General features: G+C 43.0%; 1 protein-coding gene and 1 long non-coding RNA gene across 2 annotated transcripts in view; both read right to left on the reverse strand.

Annotated features, from left to right (window-relative positions):
• The window catches only part of LOC127321863 (uncharacterized), a 57,799-nt gene extending 37,681 nt beyond the window's left edge, over window positions 1–20,118 (reverse strand). The window contains exons 1-8 of the mRNA XM_071827729.1: window positions 19,709–20,118; window positions 18,697–18,895; window positions 18,541–18,603; window positions 18,210–18,297; window positions 17,233–17,332; window positions 16,633–16,800; window positions 16,475–16,559; window positions 14,430–14,661 (exon numbers count right to left, since the gene is read on the reverse strand). Of these exons, the coding sequence (XP_071683830.1) occupies window positions 18,292–18,297; window positions 18,541–18,603; window positions 18,697–18,895; window positions 19,709–20,118 (678 nt within the window). The 3' untranslated portion in view covers window positions 14,430–14,661; window positions 16,475–16,559; window positions 16,633–16,800; window positions 17,233–17,332; window positions 18,210–18,291. The remainder of the gene's footprint in view (window positions 1–14,429; window positions 14,662–16,474; window positions 16,560–16,632; window positions 16,801–17,232; window positions 17,333–18,209; window positions 18,298–18,540; window positions 18,604–18,696; window positions 18,896–19,708) is intronic.
• Window positions 1,353–5,255, reverse strand: LOC127321864 (uncharacterized). Its single transcript, XR_011756481.1, has 4 exons — window positions 5,098–5,255; window positions 4,152–4,232; window positions 2,730–2,811; window positions 1,353–1,843 (listed from the first exon to the last, which is right to left on the reverse strand). It is a non-coding gene; the product is annotated as an uncharacterized lncRNA (long non-coding RNA).
• Window positions 20,119–20,330: the final 212 nt, after the last annotated feature.

Here is a 20,330-nt window from a genome sequence, read left to right on the forward strand (position 1 = left end):
AAAGTTACCCTGATTAGAGGAAAAACTTACTCCCTATCTGAAATTATGGGGCGTGGATCCTCTACAAGATCTGATGTTACTGTACCCGTACAGTAATTCAGAAAATCTGCCGTCCAGTTTAATCTAACGAGCCTCCTGCCACTCATCGATGGATAACGGATTAGGAACAAACTTTGCGCCAAATTCGCAAGTAATATTTCAGAAGAGCCGCGCCCATTGTTGAACTTGCATGGCTGCACGTACTCGCAACAGTATTGTTGATTGCTGACCGTCCAAGATCGGCACCAGCGGAACCAGCTGTCACGGCCGACCGGTCTACACCGCTGGACGTAGAAGCCCGGCACCGGCGGCTGCAGCAATCGACGAGGCCGACGAGGCCGGCCGGCTAGCCTGCACTGTACAACTCAGTTGCGCCAAATATGTACATTGCAGATTGCAGAGCCAGCCATGTTTTCGCAAATACAACCTCGGTTGCGCAAGAGTAGGGAGAGGTGGCCGAAGGCATCAGACGACAAGGACAACGCAAAGTCAAGGAAGGGTAATTGGTGAGGAAGGGCGTCATGTACTGCCATCGGCAGCGGCAAGGCGTTGAGGATGAGAACTGTGTCACTATTGGCGGCGAGGTGGAGAGGAAGGGCGTCGTGTCGCTACCGCCGGCGAGGCGTCGATCAAGGGCGTCGTGTCAGGCTGTTGGCGGCGAGTCGTCGACCAAGGGCCGTGTGTGACAGCAACGAGGCATCCCAAATCGCAATTACGTATTGTTTTCATGTCACTTGGAGGAACAACTAGAGATGTCCTACGATGCAGCTGTTTAGCCAAGTGATTCTCAATCTACAGGAGATGATCCTGCTCTATTTTTTGGCGCTAGTTTGTACTTCTCACACAATTCATTTGGCGCCAACAGGAAGATATATGTGATATCCCCTCCATACCACCTTAATTAAACACATGAATTATTTTTATAATCTGGTGTCCACCGATCGATGAATGGCAGGAGACCCGTTCGATGAAACTGGTACAGTAACACCACTGCTGTAGAGGAGCTGCGCCCGGAATTATCTAGCAACTTTTACTGAGCCCAATACACCGGGAGAGATGGAGAGTAGTATATATGTAAATCACGTTTCAGCCAAGATCAAATTTTTTTCACAGGGACAGAACTTTTTTTCCTTTTTCTTCCTTCACAACTACACTGACTAGTATACAAGCACCACCGTAACTAGAAATAATAAAGAAAATCTAGAATATTGCATATGCATGTGCAGCTTTACTACTTATACGCACATCTAATCTGGTGCTAGTACACAGGCCTGTAAATATTGCACAAATATTCACATAGGCTACGGACCATGTTTGCCTGATAAATATATTCGGGGAACCAGGTTGAATTCAAAAATTATTTACACAAACTTTGCTACTTGTTGTCAAGGGCAAGGACGGATGGAGTATAATACCAGCAATTCTAATATAACAACATCAGTACATGATATGCTTAACTAGTCTCAGATTTTTTGGAATGATCTACACAAAACAACTTGGAAACACCAGGATTTCAAATACATGCTGCACTACTCCCTGGTCATCCCAGTAGTCGAGCTTATCCCTATAAAGACTAGCCAGATCCGACAACCACTGGCACCATGCTGGCAGAGAGCCAACAAGTCAAACATCACCGAAAAGCATGATCCATCCCACAGGAAAGGCTCCCTCCCGTCAGCTCTGCTTCCCCGTTGCTGCTGCACCAGGGCCGAATCCACGTCCCCCCTTCACGAGCGCCACAACCGGGCTTGCTCCATGTACAGCCCTGCACTGTCAGCCAAGGAAGGCTCGGCTCGCCAATTACCTGCAAGATAACAGTTTCAAGAAATGTTACCTCCACGGCAAAAGAAACAGTTGAACGGCACACAGATAATTAAGACATACCAAGCACCAAGATGGGCACAAGGAATGTTCAACAAATAATGATTATGAGTTTTTGCGATTTCATATTACTTACACATGATGAGTATGAGAGTCCAACTCACTCATGTAGATTATGCAAGTAAACTATATGAGCAAAGCAAAAGCATTTTTTTGCACCCTGCTACATCTATAGACTTATTCCTAGAAGCAAGCAAGACGAACTGATGTTAATTTCATTATTCCCAAGTATTGGACAAGCATTCTAAATTCAACAGAAAGTACACAACAAAACATGGACTTGTGTTAATCCAGAATAGCTACCATGCCAAAAGACGTATTGATGCTTCAAATAACATGAATTGTAAATGTCAACAATTCAGAACCATGCCATTTGTAAAAGGCAGCTCCTTTTACACAGGATTTCAGAAAATTCCAGAACAAAATGGATGGAGGGATACATCTGGGCTCTGGCTGATGAGTACTTGCATAACAACGGTCACCAGCTCGCAAAAAAACTACAACCTTGGTATTTTGCATCAAACTCAGTTGTAGAACTGAAAATTGATGTTATAATCTCAATCAGCGAGACATAATTACTGTACAACCATCATATCAGGCATATGCTCAACATACATAGAAAATTAAGCGTCACATGATCGTCAAGTCCAAGAAAATTAGATTGCAGCAAATGACACTACTATACAACCACATCACTAGGCACTAGTAACCAGGTTCACTGCCAGCAGAATAGCAGCATCCAAAGCAAGCACCAGGACATGCCTAAGATGCAACAGCCAGCAAGCCACTGTAGGAACTAGTGAGTTTACCTAAATGCTCTACATCATGATGATGTCGTCCATCTTGGAGACCTAGTGGTTGACCATGGCCATCAGCGCCCAACCTTTAGATCTAGTGCGTATATACCAGCATGAGAAAATGGTCAAAATACTTGATCAAGCCCAGTGAAATAAATCAACATAATTAAATTTGCCATTCTTTACACCAGTAATTAACTTAACAGGATAAAAATGAGCACACTATTACAAACAATAGTAAGTGTTCCGGATACAACACTGCCGACTCAATTACAGTCAAGTTATTACAAGTTGCAACTGCTGCTTGCTACTAATCGTGAGAGCATGTATAGTAGTTGTTGATCAGCATTCAACATGGCACATGCAAATAATTAACATTCAGTAAATAATATCCACAAGCTCAATGAATCTTTTGCAGCCAATGCACATTTCTACAGGCTTGCCGACAAAAATGACAACCTGAAGCTAGCTAGAACCAACTACAAATCATTCAGCAATCCAAGAGAGTGCTTTGCTTCCATGTGAATTTAAAACCTGGCAAAATCATCTACCCACTGTTCTCTACTTTATTAATGGTGCACAAAAAACAATGGCGACAAGATTAAGACATTGTGAAAGTACATCCATGTTCGCGTATGTGCTTATAACTATATATGCATGAAAACCCAGAAGCTAGTCAAAGTACACAAGTAGGTACATGCACGCACCCCTTGTACAAGCTAGCACCTAGCACCATACAAAAAATCTGCAATTAGCCAAATCGAACATATCACAAACAATATGGAAAAAAACTCCACTTTGGACTTGTGAGAAATATGTTCGAGGAAGAGTTTAACCAAATCCCAAGTGAATGATTACTGTTCCTAAACATCTCATACAGTTTAAAAAATAATGCATGGTTGGATGAATATGGTAAAATTCATTGGAATTTTCAGCACTAACACAAAGAAAGTCCAAACCTGAACCAACACCGAAGCATCACTATAAGAGAGATGTTTTTGAACCAAAAAATGAATAGGGATGGCGGATCCAGAGGAGTTGGGGGCAGGGAGACCATGGTTTACCGTTGTAATGCTGCTCCCTGGAAGGCCATAGGTGGATACGAAGAAGTGAGGTGTGCTTAAAAGACTTGAATTAAGTATTACTTCTTGCAATTAATTGCAAAATGATTATTCTGCCCATACTATCGGTTTGTCATGCCTCAATAGTCAATACCATGCAGACCAGCAGCTTCCAGATCATTTAGAACAGGATCAAGTTTTTCAATGCCCATGGATGAGACAAAACTTCTTGCCCCCGATTCGACAGATTAATTGAAAACCACACCAAGAATACTACTCTACACGTGGCGTGAAATGAAGCATACACATATAAAAATGGTCACACAAAAGAAATACTTAAATATAAAAATTAGGACCTCCATCGCACAGGTACCTGCTAAAATCTTGCCTAAGATTATGAACATATCCAGCTTCAACAATCATTCCTTGCCAAAAAGGTCTTCCTTTTGAAGATCTACAAGATAACAAAAATAGGATATTCCTTCGTAAAAGAATGCCGCACACACAATTCTTACTTGTATTGTTAAGGACAACTCATTGTTAACATGTCAAACATCAAAAGAGGAGGGGATTAACTCGGTAGGGTACAATTTATTTTCACAGGCCAAAAGTGCAACCCTTGTATACACAAGCTTCAATCCATAACATTGCTTAAAAGCAACTAAACAACATTAATTTACATAGAGCATAGCAAAAGGCAAGGAAGACTATTTGCGCTAGAAAAGAAGAAAATGGATGATATTGTGAGCTCCATCTGGGAAATGCATATGTAGCTACAGTCTATACAAGTATTGAAATGATATTTCAGAAAACTGGGAACACCACTTGTGATGTAAAGGTCCTTAGTTTGTAAAACTAAATGTAACTTCAATTGAGTAATTAACATATATAGTAAACCTAAGCCTGAAAAACCGAGCATAGCTTTGTTACAGTACTCACTTCAACAGCTATGCAAACCAATAACAAATGAACAAACAATCAGTAAGTGTGCAAACTAGTATTGTATATTATGTGACGGTATGCCTTAATACTTGCCAAGAACCCAAGGGGTGAAATCTCCCACAATACCACCCGAATCCTACTGTTTATTATTGTCGTAAAAAAGCTAGAGATGTAACTTTTCACAGAGCATATGACATCATAGATCAAGAGCTTGTCGGTGAATTTTTTAAAGCTTTTAGTCAGAAGATTCAAAAGATGCAACCTTCAGTCTCCGCTTAACAACAAGATACGGAGTATATAATTTGATGGTTCGTCAAACATGTAAATTTCTGCACTTTTTGAAGCAAGAAATGCTATTGCACAACTCTGGAGCTCACCATCCAAAAGATCTCCCACATTTCGGTCAATAACCTGGTTCAATTCAAAGTCAACGCACAACTTAGTTTTCAGTCCCGTGCCAACTTACTCATCAAGTAGTTGCCCAAAATTTTCTTGGACAGCTCTTGGAATGTAGTCAAGATACTGAGGCTTGATGACCGCCCGTAGAAACAATGCGAGAGACCGTAAGTACTTAAGTGCGTAAAATGAAAAATATACCGCACAACATTATATTATAATATGAAAAGAACATGTATATGGAGTTCAGCCGTAAGACACACCAATAACCGCAACACTTGATAATAACATTACAAATACACTTCGCAATGTTTCATATAGTATTGTGTTATCATAAGGCATACATATACTGGAAACGCCAGTAAATTGATCATTATGTAACTACTGAACCAAATAACTAAGATGAGTTATGGTAAGATGGCTACCATATGCCTACTCTAGCGGTATTAGACTCTCTACTGCTCTTGTATGGCTGAATGTCTACCGCACTTACCCGATGGTAGGTTCAAATTTAGCTAAAATGAATCCGTAGGGTGGTTTTGCCTTAAAGTAACATATCGTAGGGCCTAGTTCAAGACTACTCCCTCCGTCCTCAAATAAGTGGACATCTAGCTCTAAACTTTGTCCACAAAAGAGTGTACTCCTATCTTCCCAATGCATTTTAATTGCTTCTCTCTTTTTTTTCGAGAAAACGCAAAGGACCTTTGCGCTTCATTTCATTGAAAAGAAAGAGTTGTAATTACAAGTCTCCTAGGAGACGGTGATACAAGGTAGGGGATGGTTTGCCTAGTGCACATCCCAACTGGCTGGAAGGACGGCCCTCAGCCCCGCAGCTCCGGCCCTTGCCCAAAGAGAAGCTTCTTCCCCGATGTTGGCCAGCAGCGTGCACGTCGATGGCTGTGCCCCGTCGAACACGCAGTCATTTCGTGCTTCCAGAGCATCCATGGTATGAGCAAGGAGGCTGATGCAAACCCTTTCCAAAGCGGCTTTGGAAGTGCTGGCTTGACCTTTGCCATCCAGTCCACGTGAGCGAAGCATCCTCGGCGCTAGGGATCCTACATGTCATCCAAAGCCACGAGAGCACCTCATGCCAAACTTGCTTGGCAAACGGGCACTCCAGCAGCAGATGATGCATGGTCTCGGGCAGCTGGTCGCAGAGCAGGCATCTAGGGTGGTGCTGCAGCCCTCGTCGTGCGAGCCTTTCCGCGGTCCAGCAGCGATCTTGGAGGGCCAGCCAGAGGAAGAATTTGACCTTCTGGGGCGCCCAGGTGCGCCAGATGTGCTTGGCCGCAGGGCACGCCGTGGACCCGTGGAATGTGGCCATGTAGGCGGACTTGGCTGAATATACTCGCGATGTCCACTTCCAGTTGAGTCGGTCCGGTTCTTGGCTGAGCATCGTGCCCTCGATCCTTCGCCAAAGGAGCAGGTATTCACCGATCTCTTGGATACCCAAGCATTTCCTTGCAGCCCATCAGCGACGGTGCGGGATTTGCGGCGCCTCTTTGGTATGCACTTGAGAGCGACAGCGCAATCTCTCGAACCGAGCGGCCCTCAATCCATCGATCGTCCCATAACTTGGCGTCGCGGCCGTTGCCGAGGATCATTGTCGTGGAAGCGAAGAACAGGGCCTGTTCTTGGTCGGAGAATTGGAGCTCCAGTGCCATGCCAGCGCGCCGGTTGTCCGTTCTGCTCAGCCAAAGCCAGCGTAAGCGCAAGGACAGGCTGGTTCTTTCCAGGTCGTGGACACCCAGGCCACCGTAGGCGATGGGGCGGGCAACGCGCTGCCAATTGACATGGCAGTGCCTGCCGTTGGCGGCCGCGCGTCCCAACCAGAGAAAGCCTCGCTCAATCTTGACGATGAGCTTGAGGATCTTCTTGGATGGAGCCAGGACAAGCAGCTGGTGAAATGAGATCGCACCAAGGACGGATTTCACCATGGCGAGGCGGCCAGCCTTGCCCATGAGGCCGGCCTTCCAGGTGGGTAACCTGCTTGCCACCTTGTCCACCATCGGCTGCAGTTGTCCACTCGTGGGCTTGCGGATGGTGAGCGGAATGCCTAGGTAGGTTATGGGCAGCTCGGCGACAGGGCAGGCCAGCAGCGCAATGGCCGGCGCCGCTTCCTCCAAGGCGCAGCGTATGAGGGTGGCCGTGCTCTTGCCGTAATTGACGCGCAGCCCCGACGCGCGGCCAAAGAGCTCGAGCATAGTTTTGACGTCCTCGATCTCCTCCCGAAGCGGGTGGCAGAACAGGATGACATCGTCAGCGTAGAGCGATATCGACGGTAGCACACGGCGTGGGTGTAGCCGACGTAGCACTCCAAGCTCGATGGCGCGGCAGAATAGCCATCCGAGGGTGTCGACGGCGAGGACGAACAGCTGTGGGGACAGCGGGTCTCCGTGGCGTAAGCCGCGGCGGTGCCAGATTGGCGGGCCTGGGTCTCCGTTGATCATGACTGGTGTTGGCCGAGGCCAGGAGCACGGCCAGCCACTCCAAGAAACGGTCACCGAAGCCATATTGTCGAAGCGCCTCGAAGAGGAAGGGCCATGACAGGGAGTCGAAGGCACGGGCCAGGTCAAGCTTGATCAGCAGGCGTGGGCTCCTCAGTTGGTGCAGCAGGCGAGCGCTCTGGCGAACTAGGACGAAGTTGTCGTGGAGGCTTCGACCGGCGATGAACGCGTTCTGGATGGGGCGGCGATGAACGCGTTCTGGATGGGGCTGACCAGCTTGTCAAGCTTGGGGGCGAGGCGTAAGGCGAGGACTTGGGCGAAGAGCTTGGCCACAAGGTGTATGAGGCTGATCGGCCGATAGTCACGTAATGTGCTAGCACCGGCGTGCTTGAGTAGCAACGGAAATCAAACCCAATAATATTGAGTATATGTTCTCCTTGTTTTCTACATGCACTTAGCTCATTGGGGGTGAAATAATTAAAGATGAGAGATGCATCTTTCCAATGCATTTTTTACACCACTTCATAATTTGTCTTGGAAAACCCACGTGTACACTTATTTATGGACGGAGGGAGTATATCAAAGAACGCACATAGTAAAGCTACACATGTTTTTCAGGAGGACAACAATACGAAATTATGTTTGTATAATACATCTGCAACATGTTTAGTTTAACAAGATGCAACATGATGCCCTAGCTTTGAGCCTTATCATCTCCGACCCAAAAAAAAAACAGGAAAAGGCCAGACTGAGAGTAGATCTCTCAGTACTAAGTTATCTTAAATAATCCAGCAATAGAGATGCCATCCTATATGCCCCATTGGTCAAGAATTTATCAAACCATCAGCAAGCTAGACAAATTATCAAGATGAAACAGGAAACATCACAGTATAATACGATGGACCTGATCCACCTAGCGAACCAAAAGAGAAAAACATAGCTGCTCTAGTTGCAACTCCAACATCATCAAAGCTCATTCTTGGACTTTTGACATATAAGTGCACAACATATTCAAAATAGCTTTTCCGGACTTTTGACATGTAAGTGCACAACATATTCAAAATAGCTTTTCCGGTCAACTTAAACACAAATAGTAACATTTAAAATTAGAAAGGGAACCACACTAATGGCAGAGTCCACTATTAGTTCAAGTTTGGGGTCTCTACTCTCTACTGCCATATTCCACTATGTATTACATCATTTCGGAAAAAGTATGAGTGCAATGCTTCAGTTCAATATTAAAGTTTCATTTACCTTACCTTTTATGATCCCTATGCAAATGCCATTCTTGTTGAAATGAAACGTGTGACATTACAATTTTTCTTTGGATATATAGTTATATACTCATTCACTCTCCCTATCTCTCTATGCGTGTGATATAGTTAAGTTCACAGGATACTATAAATTTGATTAGTTTAATGCATCAAATAGATTTTCGTCAATCAGTTTCTACCAAAGACGTCATCTTCATTCTTCTTGAAGCAAAAAATAAAAGGCACTGGAACCTGATACATTTTCATCTAGACAATGAATGAGCTTTGCTAAGCATACTAATTGTGTAGTTTACTAGCGCTGTGTGAATTGGAGGTCAACGGTCTCCATCAACTCTGACTTTCAGGTAAAAATGCAAAAACAATGTCATGGCGTTGAAGACAAACGGTATCAGCAAGTTTGGCCCGACAAATAATATACAAATCAAAGATGGCATGTACAAGAGTAACCATGTCCAGAAGATGCCAACTCCAAACTTCAAAGAGACGAAACATACACTTGGGTTTCCAAACATGCTTTAAAATCAACTACTTGCTAAATTAACAATCAAACAGTGATTACTGTTTGCACTTACTAAATGGAGATTATCAAACCACCAAAATGACATGGAGTTAAGGGTTTCATTATTGACCTTTTTGAGTTACTCTTACCAATTGCTCAGGGCATGGTCGCCGGAAGACACCGGGCAGCAGCGCTAGGTGAACGCCGGGTCATAGGAGGCAGGCAACCACCAGCAGGACCTGAAGGCGTTGGTCGTGAGCTGCAGGGCCATGGGCACCATGAAGAAGAATTCGCCCACAGACAGCCTCCAAAACAGCAGAATGGCCTGAAGAAAACTTCAATTACCGCACATCCGAGCCAAGCAGGTTATAGGGAGGGAAAAGAGAGAAAGTTGCTTACTTTTTCTTCCAAGACAGCGGGAGGCTCGAGTAGGATGGTGCGCAGTGCGCCCCTAGATATTCAGCGGAAAAATCTGCAGTAACAATTACTAGTCAAAGTTCCATAATAAACACTACTAGTTGGACAACAACAGCAACTAGATACTAACCAGTGAGAGGCTAACTTTACATATGAAGCAATACATACATCCTAATACAAGTTGTTCCCGTGCATCACGGTAATCATTTCTGGTGTATGTATGGCACTCAATGAATTATGATGTATATAAACCAGACATGCAAATAGGTATTCAGCGGCAAGCATGATTATGAACACTATCACTGGCAAAACTTCACGGGGCGAACCTGGGCGGTCGACCCCTAGCAAAAATGATAATTCAGACTACCCCTTAATATATTACTCGTCCGTCCCTTCTTCTACCTGGGAGCTTCGTTTGAGACGATCAGGTTTTCTCTCTTGACTGCAATCCTGCACTTGGACGCAGATCTGGCTGGGTGTGTGGCCGTGGGGGTTGGCCGGTGGCATGGTTGGCGGCGGCGGAAAGCCAAAGATTGATCAATGGTTGCGGCTCGTCTATTTGATGGCAATCTCGTTTGTGCCAACCTGTAAATTTATCCTTATCTACTGCAGTCACCACATCCACCTATTTTGAGATTTCTTTTAGTTATGATTCTTGCATCTTATAGTTGGGGCAAGATCTAATTAGGTTCTAAATCATGAAGAGGTACAACTAATTAATTTTGAGGATATTTTTATGAAATGCAGCAGCGAAAAGAATCAATAGGATTGATTTGAAGCAGTCAAACTCTATGGTTAAGTAATATACTTTGGTACAGTTTCTTTTTCTTTTCAAGTAGCTTATATATTGATAATTCGAAAAATAAGCTTTTATATATTGATGTTAAAAATGCATTTTGTAAGATATTGTATATTACGATTTGGCAAGCCAAAAAATATGCATGCCATTTTGCATATTCACACACACACACACACACACACACGGTTACTAATACTTGGCAAACCAAATCGCAGATAAACAGACAGCATGTATCCCTATATACGTAACCTACATGAGGCTCTCAATTGGCCTCTCGTGCTGTTCAAGAAAGATCTGCACAGGAGAAAAGGTTCACACACTTTGTTAATGCCTCGGTCAATCAAACAAGACCTCAATGAACAAACATGTGGATGCAGAAATAACGAAGATGGTAGTAGAAAGGGAGACACATGTGCAGCATCAATGATGGTACCTGCATGATGTTTGCCACTATGGCGACGACTACTCGACAATAATTACAAGGACCAACAGATTACATTGGCCACGACCGTAGCGAGCCGCAGCTGCATCATGCTGGACACCGAAGAAGCCGGAGGCGATGCGACGGTCGGCGAGGGAGTTTATGTCAGGTCCTTGTTGCTTCATCCAAACAAGCATCTCATGCTATAAGTCACCAACTTGCATCTCATGCTCCAAAGCACCAATATGATCCTAGAACCTGAGACACAATAGCATAGCAGATCAAATCTACAAAGTCTGGAAATACTCTAGCAATGAAGATACGGAACATACAAATTAGTTCAGCACTTGAAGGGATTTGGTATGGCATCGACAACAATATTCACGTATGTCCGTGTATATGCATATAAATACATATCAACACAAAATATAAGTGTTACATGTAATAAAGGCACCAAGTAACCTGCAAATGCTACATTTCCAAATCAGATTGATATATCAAACTGTTCCATAAGATGAGCATTACTACTGTGTTGCTACATGTTAATTTTTTTCAAATTGCTTTGCTTTATTTTTTGAGTGTTATTTACCTGGGAAATTAAAGTAAGAAAACAAAGTACCCAATACATATTTCAGCTAGAAAATTCAGCATGTCCTAATGCTGTCTTTGGACAGCCAGATCACATAGGAGACAATATACTTCAAAATTGAACAAGATGCACACTTAGGGGACATCCAACCATAAAATTCAAGTCAGGGAGCAGGAAAATAGTCATTCATCTTAAGCATCGACAAACATCACTTACTACTGCAACAACCAAGTCCTAGTTATACAACTACCAAAACTGAACCTAAACTTTAATCACAGGTTCATAAAAACATGCACTAATATTTGCAAAATTTGATAAATAATTTCCTCATACGGGATAATTGTACAAATAGAGATCATCTAGTAACAAACGGCATCAGAGGCATTAGTCTAAACAAGCCTTAAAAAGATTTAGCAGCTAAAGAATTATCACAAATATGAGCCCACGCTGTCAAAAGTGAAAAGGTGAATCACACAAAAGAGATATATGCCCAAAAAAGCTAATGGTACAAGCTCCAAATGATAATGACATTGCCATGCCAAATTGTACCTCAATAGTGCAGCAGCTTGGTTCCCTGCATTCGGCCCATCCAAAGCTAATACGCCACAATTCATACAGGATGTTTCTCCAAGTGCTAGTGTAATTATAAGAGAAGCAAGCACCTGAAAAGCAGTGGATGTAGCTGTGAGACATGATTCTGCATGCCTACTGAGTTCATAAAATCATGCTAGCGGTAATCAAATAGTGTATTATTAAAACAATATTGCAGAGGAGACGTTACATCAGCTAAAGATTACATCGATAAAAGAAGCCCAAAAGAGTTTACCTTCTGACCAGCACTACATCGCCCTCGCATTTCCATGTTAGCAGCTCCATTCTACATGACATCATAAAGGATAGTAAAAAAATGGTAAATGTAGCAGTCCAAGAAAGTCAATCAAACATGTAGCTAGTTTAACTTCCACGATAGCCATATGATCGAGTACCATCACCCTCGTAATCAGAATTGATGCTGATGCAATCATTATCTTGGCCTCTATATGCCTGCTGCCTTAATTCCTTAATTATTTTATTGATCTCATCCATTTTCATGGTATGGAACCTCATAAAAGCCCTACAGAAATACATGTGTACCAATGTAAAGAACGTTAATATTAACCACTAGACAAGTAGCATGGATTTACTAGCAGAAGGAAGCATCCATACATTTTTCAGAATAATGTCTTAGAACTACCATTTTCATCAAAAATTTAATGGTGACGCCCCGAAATAGTAGCTTCACATGACACAACTATGTTATACCATGCACAACACGTTTTAGGATGTATAATAGATCTAGCGAATATTTTTTGCATCCTTTTACTGAAACACTTAAATTAGCCTTACAAGTCAACCATATAAGATAAATAGTTGGTTGCAACCTTTTGGTCAGCACCTTGAGGAGTTGATGCGATGACCCTTAGTTCTTACATGATAAAAACACTTAGTAGAGCCCTGACATGATCATACCAGCGTGTGACATTGACAAGGCTTGATTTGGGAGCAAATGAGAGTGCAGTGTACACAACCATGTCATCTTTTGCCGACATTGAGAGCTCTCCCTCGGCCATGTGTCCTGGTGGTTGTCGCCCCGCTGCCGGCATGCAGCTTCCTTCGGGCCCCATGATTGTGGCTGACCTGTCCCTGGGGAAAGGCACAGCAACAAAATTAATTCAGTATAGCAAATACTAAACAAAAGATACATACTACTTGGAACGGGCCTCGTATAAAAAAAATTGGACTGCATAAGTTGACACAAAAAAAGTTACAGATAGAGAATCAAACTAGTTGTCCAAATTGAGGATTCTCTGATCATTTTATGAACAAGAAAATCAACTCTCATAGCCCAACACTTTTTCCACACCAAAACCGAATCAGGCTAGTTATCCAATTTCAGGATTCTATGAATAACAAAATCACTGCCTGCATTGGAATTTTGCAGCATGTTCCCCTCTCATAGCCGATCACTCAATTTTTCCCCACACTAAATTTGAATAGAATCAGGGCAGCCCATGCGCAGAAATGAGATGGGATCTTGCTAGGAAATAGTTAGATGGGCAAACGAAACGGACCTTGATGGTGATCGCCCTCAGTGGCACTAAAGTCGGAGTCGCCGTACCCGGTGCCGATGCTGAGTGCCCCTTCCTTGTACACGTGTCCTGGTGTCCGGCATGCAACGCCCTTCGGTCTCCATGATTGTGGTAGATCTATCCCTGGTGAAAGGCATATTTTAATTTTAAAATAGTCTCCGTACAAATTCACCATGATAGAGCACAAGTTCACATGCGCAGAAAACAATGAACAAAGGGGGAGAGGAAGAAGAAGAGGAGAAGCGATTGCTTACTGTGAGAAATCCTAACTGGGTCCATCATCGTGTTACCCGCCACCCACGTCCTTCACAGCCATCACAAAGATCAACGCTACATATATTTGTGCTGTCAAGAATCAAACATCAGTATGTGGCTATGAGAAAAGAAAAAATCCTAGTCATGTACTAACTTGTTTGACAACAACTTTGGACCTGCCATGATCAAATATTTCCACATGCAAAAACAGTCTATTAATTGTTCAACCCCTTGCTAAAACAACTTGGTCTTTTAGTTGAATAAAGAAATTCCATGCGGCTCCTTATTGGATTAAACAAAATTTTCCAACATAAGTTTAGGTACCTGTGGCAGGAGGCAGCAGACCCTTTTCCTGGTGACTGGAATAAGTTTCTCTTCCTCTTTATCTGAAATCAAAACAGACCACCACCTAATTCCTTGCCATGTACATTCAACAGAAGAGCACAATAACATACACAAGTACAGCGACATGTATGTATATACCTTTAGATTATTCTTCAGAGTCAAAATCTATCTCATCTACATCGACCGGCTGGAAGAGCTTGTAACCAGAGAAAAAGACACAGGAGGAGTCTGAGGTGTGCAAGGGCTCAAACACTTTCTCAATGGCCATGGAGGTGGCATCCGGCGTGTAGCAACGGGCCCACGCTTCTTCTCGACCAGGCAAGCTTGATCCGAGCTGAATTCCAACAACAGACCATCATCGCCACTTTAGCTACCACATCAATCATTTAATTTAACCAGAAAAAAAATTGGAGTCAGATTACTTCATTACCGTGCGATAAAACAATAAGGCGATGATATCGTACGCATCACTTCAAGTATAATGGAGATCTGACAAATGTAGGACAGGTCTATCTTAATTTTTAGAACAGAACATCATTTTGTCCATGTACGAAAAGCGAGACCACGGAGCGTGACAAATCTACTAGAGTACTCTGTAACTAATACATGGGACGAGGAAACTTTACAATCTAAAACGAAACAGCATATCAATATGACATGATTACAGCACCATTACTTGTTGTCTTTTTGTTAACGGTTGAATCTGTTTTCGAGCCAATTCTGACAAGTACTACACTCATCTAGTAAACAAAAGTTTACACCGACAAAAGAAGCCCAATAGAGTTCACCTTCTGACCAGCACTACATTACCCTCGCATTTCCAGGTCAGCAGCAGCATTTTACATTTCAACACAAGGGATAGTTAAAAATGGTTAATGTAGTAGTCCAAGAAAGTCAATCAAACATGTAGCTAGTTCAAATTCAACGATAGCTATATGATTGAGTGCCAGCACCCTGAGAATCAGAATTGATGCTTATGCAATCATTATCTTGGCCTCTAGATGCCTGCTACCATAATTCTTTAATTATTTTATTGATCTCCTTCATTTTCATGGTAAGGAACCTCATAAAAGCCCTACGGAAATACAAGTGTACCAATGTAAAGAATGTTAATATTAACCACTAGACAAGTAACATGGATTTACTAGCAGAAGGAAGCATCCATACTTATTTAACACTGTTCAAAAACTAGGCCGATTCAACGATTACTAGGCCGATTAATCGCTACTAGGGGTCTGACCGTGTCGATTACCATTAATCTCTTGTGTTAATCCTTTAGCCCGATTAATCGTACCGAAAGTCCGATTACTAGGTATGTTCCCGATTAACTACTGCACTTGGTCAAAAAAGTTATAAACTTTTCAATGCATATAGCTAGTACAGACGCTACCCCTCAACAATAAAGTAGGTTTTGCAAAGCTCCCGCTTGATTGTAGCCTCCAACTGCTCGAATTCCGCCGCCGCCAACTAGTTCCTTGCCCTCCTAGACCAGTTACTCTCAGTTGTCTAGATACAGCAGCTCGACCACCTTGAGTAGCTCATGCAGGAGCTCAAGGGTGCCTTCGATAGGTTAGGTGGTTGAGGTGTAAGAGGGGTCGTACCCTAGCTAGGTAGATGGTGGGAGAAGATAAACTTCAGAGGTGAGAGGATAAGAAGTGGAAGGAAGAAACGTGGCTTCGACTAGTGGATCCTGTTTCGCTCGTGACCTTGAAGATTAGGTCACGGAGGAGAAACATACATGTTTTTCTGGGATTTTAGGCTCTAGAGAAGTAGAGCCAGACATATAGAGGCTCATATACTATTATTTTTCTTATATAAACTGTTTTTTACGTGCTAATTTGTGTAGGTCACACCGATTAATAGCCGACCGATTAAATCAGTTAATAGTCCGAATTCCGATTAATCGCTACTCCCAAGCCGACCGAGCAGTTAACGATTACCGATTTCCTTACCATTGCTTATTTTCGAAAAATGTCTTAGAACTACCCTTTTTATCAAAAAATTTAACGATGACGCATCGAAATACTTCACATAACAAAACCATCATGAACACCGCTATGTTATACCACGCACAACATGTTTTACGATGTAATAGATCTAGCGAATATTTTTTGTATCCTTTTACTGAAACACTTAAATTAGACTTACAAGTCAAACATATAAGATAAGTAGTTGGTTGCAACCTTTTGTTTAGCAACTTGAGCAGTTGATGCCACAAAATAAGCAGATGACTCGACCTCGACACCTTCGCCATCTGCAGTCACTCCACTGAAAATTTAACAAGCATACCCTTAGTTTTTACATAATAAAAACACTTAGTAGAGCACTGACATGATCATACCAGCGTGTGACATTAACAAGGCTTGATTTGTGAGCGAATGAGCGTGCAGTGTACACAGACACGTCATCTTTTGCCAACGTTGAGAACTCTCCCTCAGCCACGTGTCCTGGTGGTTGGCGCCCCGTCGTCGGCATGCAGCGCCCTTCGGTCCCCATGATTGTGGCTGATCTGTCCCGGGGGGAAGGCACAACAACAAAATTAATTCAGTATAGCCAATACTGAACAAAGGATAATACTACTTGAAACAGGCCTGTGCAAAAAACAGAAATTAGACTGCATAAGTTGACAGATAGAGAATCAAATTGGTCGTCCAAATTGAGGATTCTCTAATCATTTTTATGAACAATAAAATCACCTCATAGCCCAGCACTTTTCCACACCAAAAACGAACCAACCTAGTTATCCAATTTCAAGATTCTCCAATCAGTTCTATAAATAACAAAATCACTGGATGCATTGGAAGTTTGCAGCATGTTCCCCTCCCATAGCTGAGCACTCAATTTTTTCCCACGCTAAATTAGAATAGGATCAGAGCAGACAATGCGCAGAAACAAGACGGGACCTTGCTGGGAAATAGTTAGATGGGCAAACGAAACGGACCTTGCTACTGGTCGCCTTCGGTTGCACTGAAGTTTGAGTGGCCAGACCTGGTGCCAGTGTTGAGCGCCCTCCGGTTCCCATGACTGTGGCTGATCTATCCCTGGTGAAAGGCACGACAACAACATCAATTCAGTACAGCGAACACTACTCTCAAGAAAAGATGGCAGTACAGCCCCTGCATGCATAAACTTTATACCACATGAGCACTTGATGTAATTGGCTAGCATATATCAGCAATTAACTCCAGTTTATTGGTGCACGTGTAGAAGCATCACATGCATTATTCAGTTTAGAAGTGCTAAATATAAGCATTGCACGGTCGTTTGGTAGCTAATGCAAGAAAAAGACTATGCAGATGGCTATGCAGCAGCATGTTAATTAACCTCAAGATACATATTCTGTTATGATATTTTGCATTTAATTTTGTGGTTTCTCTCTGTATTAATTGGCCATCCATATATGATATATCTATCTACATATCTATACTCTATAGTGTAAACAATTTTGAACATTTGAATCCGGATCCCCTTTCTCTCCGAACATGACATTTTGGAACCAATACCAACCATTGAATCCGACATGAAATTTGCTGTTTTTTCGACATTCAAACCTGCACAGCAAACAATATAATTCAATAAAGACAATATTTACGACCCATGTGACATAAAACTCGGGGACGCCCACAACCGAAGTACCAGAAACGAGTAATGCTCAATTACAACGTAAAGCGAATAAATCTTCTCAATTTTGATTCATATTTTAGTTTTAGCATAGTATCAGTACAAATTCACCATGATAGAGCACAAGGTCACATACGCAGAAAACAATGTACAGCACAAACAATTAGCTAGGTCAACAAATCCCAGCTACACAGAAAGCTTAATAGATCAAACCATTGGCACACAGCCAAGTCACCAATCGAGATCATGACAGAAGAAAGGGGGAGAGGAATTAGAAGCTGATAAGCGGATGCTTACCGGAGAAATCTTAATCGGGTCCATCATCGTGTTACCTGCCACCCAAGTCCTTCACAGCCACCACAGCATCAAACTACATATATTAGCCCTGCCAAGAATCAAACATCAGTATGTAGTTGTGAAAAAAAAAGCCTAGTCATGTACCAACTTGTTTGACAACAACTTTGGACCTGACATGATCAAACATTCCCACATGTAAAAACAATCTATTCATTGTCTAACCCTTGCTAAAACAGCTTGGTCTTTTAATTGAATAAAGAAATTCCATGCAGATAATTGAAAAATATTTCCTTATTGGATAAAAAATCTTATCCAACATAAGTTTAGGTACCTGTGGCAGGAGGCAGCAGACCCATTTCCTGCTTACTTGGAATGATTTTCTCTTCCTCTTCATCTGAAATCATAACAGACCACCACCTAATTCCTCGCGGTACATTCACCACAAGAGCACTAGAACGTACAAGTACAGCAACATGTATGTATATACCTTTCGATTATTCTTCATAGTCAAAATCCATCTCATCTCCGTCGACCGGCTGGAAGAAGTTGTAATAACCAGAGAAGAAGATACAGGAGGACTCTGAGGTGTGCAAGAGCTCAAACTCCTTCTCAATGGCCATGGAGGCGGTGTCCGGCGAGCAGCGACAGGCCCGCACTTCTTCTCGACCAGGCAAGCTTGACCCGAGCTGAAATTCCAACAACAGACCAGCATCGCCACTTTAGCCACCACATAAATCATTTAATTTAATCAGAAAAAGAAATGGAGTCAGACTACTTCATTATCGTGCGATAAAAACAATAAGGCGATGATATCGTACGCATGACTTCAAGTATAATGGAGATCTAACAAATGTAGGACAGGTCTATCTTAATTTTCAGAACAGAACATCATTCTGTACATGTACGAAAAGCAACACTAGCGAGCGTGACAAATCTACTCCGGAGTACTCTGTAACTAATACATGGGACCAGGAAAATTTATAATCTGAACCGAAACAATATATCAATATGACATGATTACAGCACCATTACTTGTTGTCTTTTGACAAGTACTACAATCATCTAGAAAAAACAAATTGCTTCAGCTTGCAGGTATTACAGAACACTTGAATTGACTCGACTAAATAGGTAGGGATAACAACAGTTTGATACCATGAGAAATTCCATGATTAACGTACTGATCTGATAAAGAGTTGCATCGATCTGGCACCGAAGATGAAAAGGAGTTGTCACGATGCTACTCCATAATTAACCTGCAGGAGATGTACATTCAGGGCTGAGCACTGCCGCATATGCATAGTTAGTCAAGTAGTAAGCAGCAAAACAAATGAAAAAACAAAATCTAAGGTTTCCTACGCATGCTTCACTGCCTATGCACGGACAGAACAAGTTCTTGCTGATTTCCTATTCGTTAGTGCGTTGCTGCTGCGTATCGGTTTCGACAGGGAACACGAAACGAACATTGAGGGAAATGCAGCAGGGATGAGGAGAAGGTAGACCTCGACGGGTGCAGCAGGTTGGGGGCGTCGCCGGCCTTGAGCAGCAGCAGGTCGCGTATATGGCCGGTTGCAGGGGGTCGTGGAGGTGGTCTCCGGGTGCGCGCCGTCTGCAGGAGGTCGTTGGGAGCTTCTGGGCCTGCAGCTACCGTTCGGAGGTCCTCGTCCTTCTCCACGGATGGCCGCCTGAGCTGGAGCGGACCGGCCGCGTAGGAGGAGGATCGGGGAAGAAGGGGCGGGATGCAGGGGAGGCGAAGAAGGTTCGCGCGCGCGGCCGATTGGAGGCTCGGGATGGATGATTCGGTGGGGGGTGGAGTCCGGCGGGCTGACGAGCGACGGGGACGGCGGCGGCGGCGGCGGCGGGGCAGGATATTGTTCTCTCTTTTGTTTTCCAAAGCAAAACTCCGTGCCATAATATTTCCTCTCGCTCCCAAATTTCGCGCTCCGTAAATTTGGGGATTCATGATCACTCACCTTCTTATCTTAAAAATCCGTAATTAGTGGATCCCACATTATTACTTAGACCAGATTCAAGCAAAATGTAATGTTGGCTACGTCTAATAAATTCACTGAATCTGCAATTTTGGCCTCTACTCATCCTAAACCACACTTGCTCCATCTAAAA

The sequence above is a fragment of the Lolium perenne genome, chromosome 3 (assembly GCF_019359855.2).
Source record: "Lolium perenne isolate Kyuss_39 chromosome 3, Kyuss_2.0, whole genome shotgun sequence".
NCBI classification, from domain to species: Eukaryota; Viridiplantae; Streptophyta; class Magnoliopsida; order Poales; family Poaceae; genus Lolium; species Lolium perenne.